Consider the following 13,208-nt stretch of genomic DNA (forward strand, 5'->3'; position numbering starts at 1 on the left):
GATATTAGTATTTTCTTTATCATTTAACTACATTAGGAAGACCTGCCTAGCTCCAAACGGTCCATAGTAGTTTTAGATTTCAGTCGTCCTGAACTTGAAAACTATGCCTACTTGTAATTTTTAAATACATTTTTATTTCGAAGAAGGTCGAAACGTTGTTCGCTCCACTACATAGAATTTTCTCAACCTATACCAGCCATTTTTACATATATAGTGTATCTCATGTCTTTGTAAGTCCTATTTTCATATAAATGGCGCAATTGCTTTACAATCGTACAATTCACATTTCGTAGTATGTATTGTACTTTTATTTAGCTCTCCTTTGTGTGTGTATGTCTTCAGTTCCTGGGCTAGTTGTCTGAAATGTTTGTATGACTATATATCTGTTAAATAAAATATTTTTAACACAAACCACAAACACGAAGTATATTTGTTCACTGTACAGATTCGCATTATTGACTGTTTTCATTTGTTTTCGCGCCTTAGTGCAATGTGTCGATTTTTCAATAAAAAATTACTCAGCATATCGCATAAAACCCGTTAAGTGAACTGTATTATTGAATATGCCTGAAAAAACTTAAAACCGCCACAAATGATTGAAAATTCATAAAAATACCGAGTGTCTGCAACTAATCTACACCCAAACATAATATTAATGGAGTTCTTTTCTTTTTTTCTATCTCTGAATATTTCTGTAAGTAAAATTGTCATTAAAACATAAAACGTGGTTGGCTAGAAAGAAAAGTACAAATAAAATTTACAAAAGGCTAACAAAACGTTAAATTGAAAACAACCTTTTCTTTAGTAATTGCATCTTTCGAGATCTTCATTTTATAAATTTCAATAGTGTAAATAATGATATCATCTTCGTTCTTAGGATGATATTTGTAACAAAACGTTAGAATTTGTACTTTTTCAGATTGCCTTTCCTTAAGGTTGTACTTTTCACATTAAATAGGATATTATTCACTTAACAGTCATATTAATAGTAAATTGAAAGCTTTGGCAACTATTGTATGGAGAGGTGGCTTTGGAAATATGTCTATCCGAAATTCTTGATATTGGTGTTTTTATGCAACTAAAAACAATTAAAAGACTATTCAAGATTTTAAAATTAACCTCTGTTTTTTACATAAACAAAGAAACAAAACTTGTTAAAATACTGTCATGAAACTTATATTTGACCGAAATATTGTTTAAGTACAAAAATATTATCACAAAACCAAATTATATGTATATTTAATACGATCACATACAGACACAAAACACTTATGAGTACTTACATTGTCCGTTCATGAAAATAAACCCTCCAATCATGAGAACATAATGCAGGTTAAACTGCTTGGAGGTATCATTGACCCAGGCTACACCGCCGCCGTAATAAATGATCCAGAAGATACAGAGACCAAGACAGCCAAAAAGCAGCACTTGGGACAAAAACAATAACAAACCATACCCATAACGTAATGGCATGGATAACTCGTTCTCCACTTCTGTGTTTCTAAAATAAACATTTAAAAGATGTGTTATTGACGGTTAACCATGCTACAGAATTTGTTAATTTCTGTTCACTAAGATTCAGTTCGTTTAGCGTATCAATAAAGTTTTATTGTTTTAAAAATAAAACTAGTGCATTGAAAATGTTAAAATTCAATGTTTTGATTATTCCAGGCATGAATTATCACGCTAATTCGTTTTCTGAACAGAAAGTTGTAATGAATTATTTTATGAATAATGGATTAAATCACTTTAGTATTTAATTGTCCTGCAATTGTTGATTTTGGATTTTCTTCAGCTCAAATTATAAATAATGAATTATACACTAGTTAGCGCCTTTATTATAATCCCCTCTACATGTTTGAAGAACACTCCATTTATTTAACTCTACAAAACAAGTTAATATATTGGTGTGTTAGGACACTACTTGATTTCTATAAACGAAAAATATACAATAACTTTCAGCAGAGCATATCAAAAGTAGAAATAAAAAATAACACTTCTGCCTAATGTCACCAGCTGTTGTTGATCGATTGGAAAAGTTAACTGGACAATTTTGTAAAATGCAACAGACTTCAGACTGTATTCCAATATAACATTTACACAACTTCAAGCAGTATATTAATAAGTGTAATAATAATTACTAGAAATACTAAAATAAAATAAAATAAAAATGTTATCTTTGTTTAGTATTCACAATAAAACGTTGTTCATCTTTACTCTTTACCAATTTGCCCATTTCACGTGTTCCATCTACTCTTTTCACTATTGTTTCTGAGAACAGACTCTTATTTTCAACTCGGACAAAGGTCCAGACAGGTATCTCTTATACAGAGATGCACAATGAAAAATTTGATAAATAAAACTTGCTCTTCACGATGTCTACTTAATATACTGACATAACAATGTTATTTCCAATATAATAACAAAGCGCTGGCAAAAGAGACAAAATGTTGATAAAACGTTGTTTCCACAATAGAAGAGTGTTGTTGGTAATGTGACTATTTTCAAAGTAGAGACAATATTTTTTTGAATATTTGAATCTTATTTAAAAACTTAAGGATGTTACCCTAAACATGAATTAGACACAAGAGATTTTTTTAAAGTTATTATTAAACATAAAATGATTTTGAATAAAGACACGGGCTCTTGTGCCAGAAAAGTGACTTTTTTGAAAATCTGTTCTGTAAATACCACAGTATAATATGCAATTATACACGTACTGTTGCTAGTATAGAAAAAGCAACAACTTTCCTCTATTTCTTTTGATCTCCTAAAGATAGTGGAGGTTTTTCCACCAAAGCATGTAGAAATTTTATTTGTATATTTTACCTTTAACTTATTCAGTAAATTATTGTGCATTTTTAAACGTTGAATGTACTTACTTATTTTATTAAGATGTCGTTTTCATCTTTGTTCATCTTAAAGATTTTAGTATTCAGTGTGTTATAAAGTAATATATTGAACTTAACAAAAAATACAAATACAGTTGTTGATTTTTTTCACAAATACAGAATAAATATTAATATATATAAATATACAATACGCTTCTCTTATAATAAAAATTTGGGTTGTTTCTCAATTTGAAAAATGGACAAAACATGCGTTTTCAGTGATGCAAACTGCTTTTTCACGAAATATGTTATTGTTGAATAAATAAGGCAGTGACTTCAATGAAACATTTTGATATAACCTAATTCCGACATGGAAAGAGGTCGGAAGCCAATGACGTTATTTTGTTGTGTACACTCATTAGTTGTGTTAGTTAACATGTACATGGCAGTAATTATCCTTGGCGGGCTCATTGAACTGATGAAAACAAGTCAAACATGAAAGAATTTGTTATTGTGTTGTTGTTTTTTAATTCACTACCTCTTCTTGCACAACACATGAAATTCAAGTATTTGATAACTTATTTTACTTTATGATTTACCCCAAATATAATATTTTTCGGATCTAATTCCAGCTCAAAAAACTATATCGTTATAATGCAAATAAACCAGCAAGGAGCATAGTTTTGAATCGAATACAATAATACATACTTATTATAACACGGAAAAAGAATCATTACATACAAAGATTTATTTTAAGATGCTTCCATTACAACAGGCCATCTTATGATATTATTTGGTATCAGAACTTGGCTAATATATATAAAAATGGATCATGTACCAAATAATTGTAGAGTATTAACATCGTATATGAAAACAACATCGTGCAGACACAAGACCAAATTTACCCATTAAATGATTATAAGAAATACATATCATTTGATAATAGTTATGTTGATACTATTTTAAAGAAAAACGTAAGAAACTGAAAATGTCTTTCACTCAGCACAAAACTCTGAACAGAAGCAAAAGTGGATCTAAAATAGATGAATCGGAAACGGAAAAAAAGCAGACACGAAAATGTTGCTCACGTTTCTTGGTGTGGTTGGAAAGACGGTGAAATAACCAATTGTTCACATAAATTTTCAACTACTTTTATGTTTACTTGACGTTTACGTCAATAAAGTTTTATTATATAATACGTTTGAATATTATCGCTAATATTTATTTTTGCATGAGAAACGACTAAATAATTTAATTGTTTATTGTCAGCACAAAGTTACATAATGAGCTCTGCCCACCGTGGATATCGAAAACCAATTTTTAGATTTATAAGCCCTCAGACGTACTACTGAGTCACCGGAGAACACTATTAAAAAACTAAGTTTTTAGTTTCTATATCCTGCCTGAAACACTCAAGCTGCAGTTTAACTTTGGAGATGTTGTCTCGTAGAAAAGGCATTAAAGTGTAAATAACATGATTCCTTTATACGAAATTGTTGAGAATAAATTGATACTAAATGTAGATCTTTGAGAAGTGGCTAAATCATCGTTGAAAAGAGGTAGGTATTCATCTTTCTTAATGTTGATAAGGATCGCTATGCTGAATATGTCATCATGGGAAGGATAGCCAACAACTTCAACAGTGTTCTTATGTTAAGTAAAAAAAACTGTGACAAACGAAAATTTTAATTGCTTTCGATGGTCTGCTAGAATGTTTTTTTTCTATCAGGGTCTCCAAAGATCAACTTGTCCTTTCAAATCGTACAACATTACAGGAAACTTTAATTCATAAAAAAATATACCATGAAACAGTTTGATCAAAGTTTAAATGACCTAATAATGCAAGTATAAGCTCTTGAGACTGGAAACTGCTCTAGTGTAGCGATTATTCAACTTTGTTTAAAAGTTATCTAAAAATGGTATAGAGAATACATCACAGTGACTCACATGTACATCAGAACACTTATGTTCATTCTGTAAGTGTATGTTTTCCTGTTTGATATGACATATTCATGGTTATATAACTTGCATTTCACAGTTTAACAGCGCTGTTAGAAATTTCGCCCTTCTCTTTTCTTCCGATTTGAACAGAAATGTAAGTTTCATCATTTTGTAGGACTGGAGGCCGACTGCTCAATATTGCAACTGATTAAATAAACAGTAATCATATGAAAAAAAAGCCCACTTTCTATAACACAATAAATCTAAATAATTACATTGAGTAGAAAGTGAAATGACTTGAAAAGACGATTGAAAATCTTCATATGAAATAATATCTTTCATGGGTAGCACCACAACTGCGAACATTTTGTGAAAGATAAAATCAAATCTATAGTACTCTATCCGTTTAGTTTTATAGAGTGATTTCAGTCATTTTATCTTTATTTCTGGCAAAATTTTCTTAGTGTGGTCTTTCACAGCTTGGATTCGCTTCATAGATATTTTTCAGAAGCAACTGACACGTAGGAAATTACACTAAACATGTTTTTCGTGTATTACATATCACAAGTTTCGAGATTGCAAGGTTTAGCGTATGATCAGTATAATGTGTGTCAGATATACTGAGAACTCCATCACCACATCGCTAATGGATTCCGGAGGAGTATTAAAATCAGTTTAATTTTGGTTCTATACTTCTAGGTTTTGACTGAAGGAGTGGAATTAAGCACAAAACTACAAATTGAGTTCTTTGTGCTCTGCCTATTACGAGTATTGAAATCTGTTCTCTAGCGACATGAGTTCGCAGATATGCCGCTGTAACACTAAGGGGGCTAAACTTCTATCGTAGCATTTTGTAACTTTAGTTCATATCATTACGATGCGGGGGAATAAGATTTACTAATGACGTGCGTTTTAGCTATTCATAAAGCTTACAGATCCAAATTTGATCATAACAACTTAAGCTTATATTCTACTTGAAAGCTGTGTGGCTGCGGATAACGACCTCTAAGATTCTACTATTTACAAATAAAGAAAATATAGACAGCGAGTTTCACAAGTTGAAACTGAAATGAATTTTATTAACTGTCACATACCAATTTATTTCGGCTATAAAATATGCATACGTCGTTCATAAACAATAGCAAAAATCACCAATAATAAAATTTCTTACCAAGTGCTTTCTGTGTGTATAAATATATATATATATATATATCCTACAAATGCGGGCACCATTATCAAACATATACATAAGTGTTAAAATGCGTATATAAAATCAGGAATGTTCTATAATCGAACCCTTTTCATTTAATGCAATGTTCTTTGTAGTTGTGAATATAATCACTCCTATATAGAAATATTATTTTCCGGATCTATGCTTTTAATTTTTTACGTTTTTCATAGTCTTCAAATAAACTTTCTAACAACATAGCATATGCACTTGTGCACATGAAAAGGCAGTTATTTCTACAAGGATGTACTTATCTCTCCAGTTTTCTCAAAATGGTCTTAGAATTACGTTTTTACTCGATAGTCTCCTAGTTTAACTGTCAGAAGAAAGCGCGCCGGAAATCAACATGTAAATATGCTTTATCAAATCAATCATTTCAATACATGGAGACAAGATACAGTGAATTAAAAACACAAATAAATAAAATAAGAAACCAAATCATAGCAGAAGTAAGGTACTAAAACAAGAAAAATGGGGCATTTTCTGCTGCCAACTAAATTAAAAATAACAGATCCGAAACAATTTTGTACACACCTAAAAAGACTCACAAATGGTAACACAGCAACAAGAAAATACCCACCACTAGACCACAATAATATCACAGCATATACAAATAAAGAAAAAACAAAGCAACTTCAAAACACGTTTAAAACACACAACGACCCAAACATGAATGCATCCTTTTATAACAAAGTAAACTTAATAAAGAATAACAGTGAACTATTGAAACCACTCTTCCCAGTCAACTTAAATAACTCTCAAATCAACAACAAAAATTAATACATAAACACAATGCTAACAAACACAATTTCCGTACAAGAACTCATAGAAGCAACAACACCAAAAATAAATCTCCAAGAGAAAATGGTATACAAGCCATTCTGCTTAAAAAAACACTCCGAAATTATTTGAACATCTCACAGCAATTTTTAATGTATCATAATATATGATTATACTCTGGATATTTCTCTGTTTTTTAGAAGCATGCAAATGTATTAATGTTCCATAAAGAAGGAAAGCCAGGCAATAACCCAAATACCTACCGACCAATCAGCTGTGTAGGCAAAATTCTTGACAGAATAATCAGCAACAGACTCTCAACATTCCTGGAGACAACATCAAAATTACCAGAAGAACAAAATGGTTTCAGAAAATTCGGACAAACAACAGACCACTTAGTCAGATTAATCGAAGCAATTGTTGATAGTTTTAATAAACGAGAATGCACTGTCGCTTGATTTCTCGATAATGAGAAGGCATTTGACACTATATGGCAAAACGGTCTCCGGTTCCGAATGCAAGAAATGGGACTACCGCGGGGAAGTATTCGCTGGCTATCAAACTTTCTGGAAAACAGATCACGTACAGTAAATATTGAAGGGACCTTCTCTGAGAGTTTCACTCCAGAAGCTGATGTTCCTCAAGGAAGGGTGGTCAGCCCTATCCTATTCATCATGTACATGAATAATATGCCTCTTAATGATACAAATAATGGATACTCTTCACAATTCGCAGACGATGTAGCAATCTGGAAAAGTGCAGCAACACCAGCAATAGCAGCCACAAACATACAACCACAATTAAAGAGAATAAGTGAATATTGTCAAAAATACAAAATCAAAATAAACACAACTAGTAGTATTCGCTAAGTTAACTAAACATAAAAAAGTACAACCATAGATCTATATGAATGAAGAACTACTTCAGACTGCTACATCTGCAAAATTTTTAGGACCTACATTCGACTCAAAACTAACGTGGGTAAACCACATAAATAATATTAGAACAGAAATTTGGCGAATAACAAACTATGCTAAGTCTGACTGGCGAAAACAGTGGAGCTACGGCAGACATCATTATAAAAATATATAAAACATACATTAGACCTGTCATTAACTATGCAGCCTCTGCATGGATAAACGTAAGCAAAAAACTACTTCAAACAAAACTACAAACAATACAAAATACACTACTTACATCAACTTATAAAGCACCCAGAACAACATCATCTGGATTCATGCATAAATACGTACACATGGAAACAATAGCAGATAGACTCCTACATAGCACAATAAACTATTTTGACAAAATTGGAGAGAAAATGAACTAGTAAGCGAACTTAACAGGTACTGTTTACATGATGAGGATAGACCTAAGCACCTTTCCCCAGTGAATATATATTTTCTAAATAAATAAATAAAAGGCCGCCTATAAACTAGACTCCACATTAAATTATGGATTAATTACTAAACATTGAAAGGTTTGTTTTTTTTTTGTAAACGTTTTATAGTTAATACCTAACAAATGAAAGTGCAAATATTTTATGAAACTATAAGAGAAATGATTTATTTGCACCAAGTGTATGTGTAGATTGTGCATGGACATTGCCCTGAAAGGGGCCAGAGTAAGTGCAGGTTACTCTAGCCCTCGTGTGTCATATATAAATACAAAATTTCAATGAAGAGGTTAACGAAACCTGACCCTCCTGGGTAGATAAACTTCATTACTCAAATACCTATACAAGAGAGAGATTGATCAATCATTTAATGAGCTGAGGACAGGACCTGTGCGACTTGTTCTGTCGCCCACTCCCCATTACAGGAGTTCCACAAAATAACGACTCTAAGAACCTGCTGCTATGCCCCTATCGTGCCGCCCTCTTCGAGAAACTGTATAAAATTGACGCATATTGCCATACACTCACCAAGTGTCTTATAAAAATCTTTAACCTTCATCAGCATACCTTGGGTCCCCAACAAATTTATATCAGTTGATGTGATTAAGTAGAAGTCCCGAATCAATGGCACTATTGTTTTCGAAACAGGCAATCGGAGTACGTAGCTATAATGTAATATTTATCTGGGAGCCACGTCGGCCCCATACTATCACTGTACACGGTTTGCCCCGTACCATATGAAACGAATTTTTAACATTTATTCCATAATATAAAGCAGTGCAGTATCATCTCGTCTGTTTGCTAATAACATAATTGTGGTAAGCATGTGTGCGCACTTCATTCCATAACAAGTGTTCTTTGTGACGACTGCTTATAATGCACTATTATATTTATACAAACTTTGTTTGATAATTATTGTAAATAACTTGCTATTTGGATTTTCAAACATATCTTACTATAACGATACATTGGTGTTTGGTTCTGGTCGGACCCAAGGTGACCTACAACGTTCACTTTGTTTTCTTAGTTGAATTTTGTGGTATATTGTGGTAATCTCATCATATGTTGGTGGATAATGAATTTAAGAGTACAATAAAACTTGGACATTTGTTTGATACACTTGACGTAAAGAATGGTCCAATGCAGCTTATTTGTATACTGAGGAATAATGTAATTTTGTAAAGTCTTGATTTGTCAAAGTATTTCTTATAGAATAGATATGTTTATGTTGTTCTCATTGCATGCTAACCCTAAGAAAACGTTTAATCCATTTTTTTTTTGGGGGGTGGGGGAAATTTCAATCCCGAGTTTACTATAACAGTAATTTTATGCTGATACCCAATAGAACCCTAAATATTCGACAACGTAACTTTTCAAAGATGTAATAATGAGGGTTAAGCACATACACACACAACGCAATAATTATATCACATAGCAACCATACACAGACCTCAATTAATAACAGAAAGGTACGTCGCAGCCTTAGTAAACTATACACGAACTCCCGAGATCCACTGTTAAAACACAGTAAAGAAATTACGAAAGAAAAAACGTAATGAAGTAAAACAATTAAATGAAGTCATATGGGTTAATTTTTGTTTAGAACTCAACAATCAGTTCAACCCTGAGCTCTTCTGGTTATCACATCTTAAACAATATACAAACAGCAACATATGTTATTGAACATATTCAACACTACAACATGATAATAAAGTAGCTCGCACAAACACGCGAAAAAGAATGGCATTTAAAAAACAGCTTTAAAACACACGACGACTGAAACATGGATAGACATTTTTTTATTCAAATCGTTTTCTACAGACACCACTTGCTTTGGTTTACATTAAAAACACTCAAGGGTTATATCCAGATCATCCAAAATGGTTTCAGAAACATTTGCCAAACAACAGATTACTTAAGACTTAATATATACTTGTTAATAATAATAGTAATAAAGAATGCACTTTCGCCTGCTTTCTCGATGTGGAGAAAAGTTTCTACAGTGTAAGGTAATTTGGTTTCAGGTTCATCACGTCAGAAATGGAACTAACTCACAGTATTATTCGCTGGTTGTTCAACTTCTTTGAAAATAGAATATATAGTTAAAGTGGGAGGCACCTACCCACAGTATTTTACTCTTAAAAAAGATGTTTCCCAAAAAGGGGGTTGCCAGCTTTACATTATTATTCATATATTTCAACGATATGTTATTAAGAGATCCAAATTGCTGCTTTGATTCTCAAATCGCAGATGATATGCCAACCTGGAAGAGTTTTTCTACATCCTTGATAGCTTTTAAAAACCTACAGACGATTAAATGTGATGTTGAATACTCTTAAAACATTGAATAAAAATACAAGTAGTTCTCTTGTTGTTTTAATCAACTACGATCAGTTGACACACCTGTCAAAGTTATAAACGGAACCCTTCTCCGGATTTTCACATCTGCAAAAGTTTCAAGTTTTACCAAAATTAAAACAGGCAAAGCATATAAATGAACTTCGTCCTAAAAATCGGGCGATGAACAAGCTGTGGTAACAATTAGACAATCTCAGGGTCACGGGTTCGAATCTCCGTCACACCAAACACGCTCGTCCTTTCAGCCGTAGGGGCGTTATAATGTGCAGTCAATCCCACTATTAGTTGGTAAAAGAGTAGCCCAAGAGTTGGCGGTGGATGGTGATGACTAGCTGCCTTCCGTCTAGTCTTACACTGCTAAATTAGGGAGGGTTAGCGCAGAGCCTCGTGTAACTTTGCGCGAAATTAAAAACAAACCAAACCAAAAAAGATATGACAGGAACAATAATCAGTGATGTCGAGAAACCCACTTGTTGAGAAATATATATGCAAAAACGGCTCGTTTGGGTTGAGAAAATATTTTACATAGAAGAGCAAACAACGTTTCGACCTTCTTCGGTCATCGTCAGGTTCACAAAGAAAGAGGTAACTGACCGGAAGCTGACCACATGTTTGAAAGGGGTTGTGTAACTGAGTGTCGGAATGTAGAGGGCGGTATTAGATGTTTGAATATACAATTTTATTTTATTTTATTATATTAATATAGGTATAAAGGCGTTTCTTTATATTGGTTTATTTTGGGTTTAAGTTGTTGTATAAGTAAGGCTTCTTTAATTTTGCGTTTGTTTATGTTTGTTTCTTTATTTAGTATTTGAGTGTTTTCTATGGTTATGTTGTGTTTATTTGACTTGCAGTGTTCGAAAACGTCTGAAGGTGACTGTTTATGTTCTTTGAATCTGGTTTCCATTTTTCTACTTGTTTTTCCAATATAGAAGTCGTGGCAGTTATCACATTGTATTTTGTAAATAACGTTGGTGTGGTGTTTGTCAGTGTAGTTTTTACATATTATAGACCTCAGTTTTGTGCCTGGGTTTTGAATAAATTTGGTATTAACTGGAATGTCATATTTTGTTACTAGTTTTTTGCCAAATGTTGGTTATTTGTTTGCTGATGTCAGGAATATATGGTATACAGCAGTATATGGTTTCGTGATTTTTTGATTCGTGAGATATATTTACTTTAGTTGGTTGATTTTGCTTTCTGTCTAGGTGGGTGCGTATAATGTTTTCTACGGTTTGTGGAGGAAACTTATTGATGTTGATGAAGTATTGTTTTTTTTGTCTAATTCATCGTTAATTTTATCTGGTGAGCATAGTTTTATGGCTTTGTTTATTTGGTTTCTTAGTATGTTGAGTTTTTGTTTTGTTTCATGTGCTGAGACCCAAGGAATGTATAGCCCAGTATGGGTGATTTTTCGGTGGATTTCTATTTTGAATTGTGTGTCGGTTCTTGTAATTTTGAGGTTAAGAGATGATATTTGATTGCTTTCTTCCTGTTCACATGTGAAGTTAATGTTGGGATGTATAGAGTTAATGTGATTGAAAAAATTAAGTATGTGTTCTGTAGATTTGAATCCCGCAACCGTGTCATCTACATATCTGTACCAGTATAGTGGTGGCTGTAATGCTGTGTTAATTGCTTGTGTTTCAACTTGTGTCATAAAAATATTGGCTAGAACTGGTGATACTGGGTTGCCTATGCTTAGGCCATTTGTTTGTATATAGTTTTGGTTGTTGAACACGAAGTTTGTCTTTGTCGTGGTAAATTCTATGAGGGTTGCTAATTGGTTACTGGGAATGTCTATAGTTGGGTTAGGGTCTCGGATATAGAGTTCTAAGGCTATCTTGCAGGCTTCAGTGGTTGGAACTTCTGTAAAGAGGGATATAACATCAAAACTGGCCATTAAGGCTTTATGATTAAGTTGATTTAGATTAGACTTGAAATTAAAAGAGTCTTTGATGAATGAGCTGGCTGATGTTACATATTTGGAGAATGCCCATGCTATGTATTTACCAAGATTGTAATTAAACGATTCATATGTGGACATTATTGGTCGTAATGGACAATCTGGTTTATGAGGTTTGGGGATGCCGTATATTTGGGGTGTGCGTGAGTCGGTTTTACGAAGGTAGGAATAAAGTGTTTGTGAAATTGTGTTGGCGTTTTTCATTTGTAGTAGCAATTTGTTCAGTTGCGTCTCGTGTGTCTTTGTTGAATTTGTGTGTATTGGTTTAAATTTGTTCGTGTCTGATAGGATGTTCGTCATTTTTTGGATGTATTCATTCGTGTTCATTATGACTATAGCGTTACCTTTATCTGCTTTTAGAATTTTTATGTTTTTATCTTGTTTTAGGTTTTTAATGGAATTAACGTCTCTTTGTGTAAGGTTGTTTTTTAGTTTTCTGTTTTGTGAAATTATGTTGATGGTTTTGTGAGAAAATTCTTTGAAAAATCGTTTAAGATGTTGTTTTTAGGTGTTTCTGGAAAATATAAATTTGTAATTTTACCTGGAAAGTTTGGCTGTTGGATGTCACTAAAATTATTTAAGTTGTCGTCTTTCTGTTGGTTGTTTTTGGTTGTTTCCTTGTTTTTGTTCTCTGTAGAAAGTATCACAAGTCTCCTGGCTAGGTCTTCTAAACATGTTTGGATTTCTATGGTTGGAATGTACCTAGGT

General features: G+C 32.7%; 1 protein-coding gene across 2 annotated transcripts in view; it reads right to left on the minus strand.

The window, feature by feature from the left end:
• Positions 1-13,208, minus strand: part of LOC143233830 (lysosomal membrane ascorbate-dependent ferrireductase CYB561A3-like) — a 50,271-nt gene that overhangs the window by 31,593 nt on the left and 5,470 nt on the right. For both annotated transcript variants that reach the window (XM_076470565.1, XM_076470564.1), the window contains one exon: positions 1,284-1,501. In XM_076470565.1, the coding sequence (XP_076326680.1) occupies positions 1,284-1,473 (190 nt within the window). In that variant the 5' untranslated portion in view covers positions 1,474-1,501. The remainder of the gene's footprint in view (positions 1-1,283; positions 1,502-13,208) is intronic.

Source organism: Tachypleus tridentatus, chromosome 12, assembly GCF_004210375.1.
Source record: "Tachypleus tridentatus isolate NWPU-2018 chromosome 12, ASM421037v1, whole genome shotgun sequence".
Classification (NCBI taxonomy): domain Eukaryota; kingdom Metazoa; phylum Arthropoda; class Merostomata; order Xiphosura; family Limulidae; genus Tachypleus; species Tachypleus tridentatus.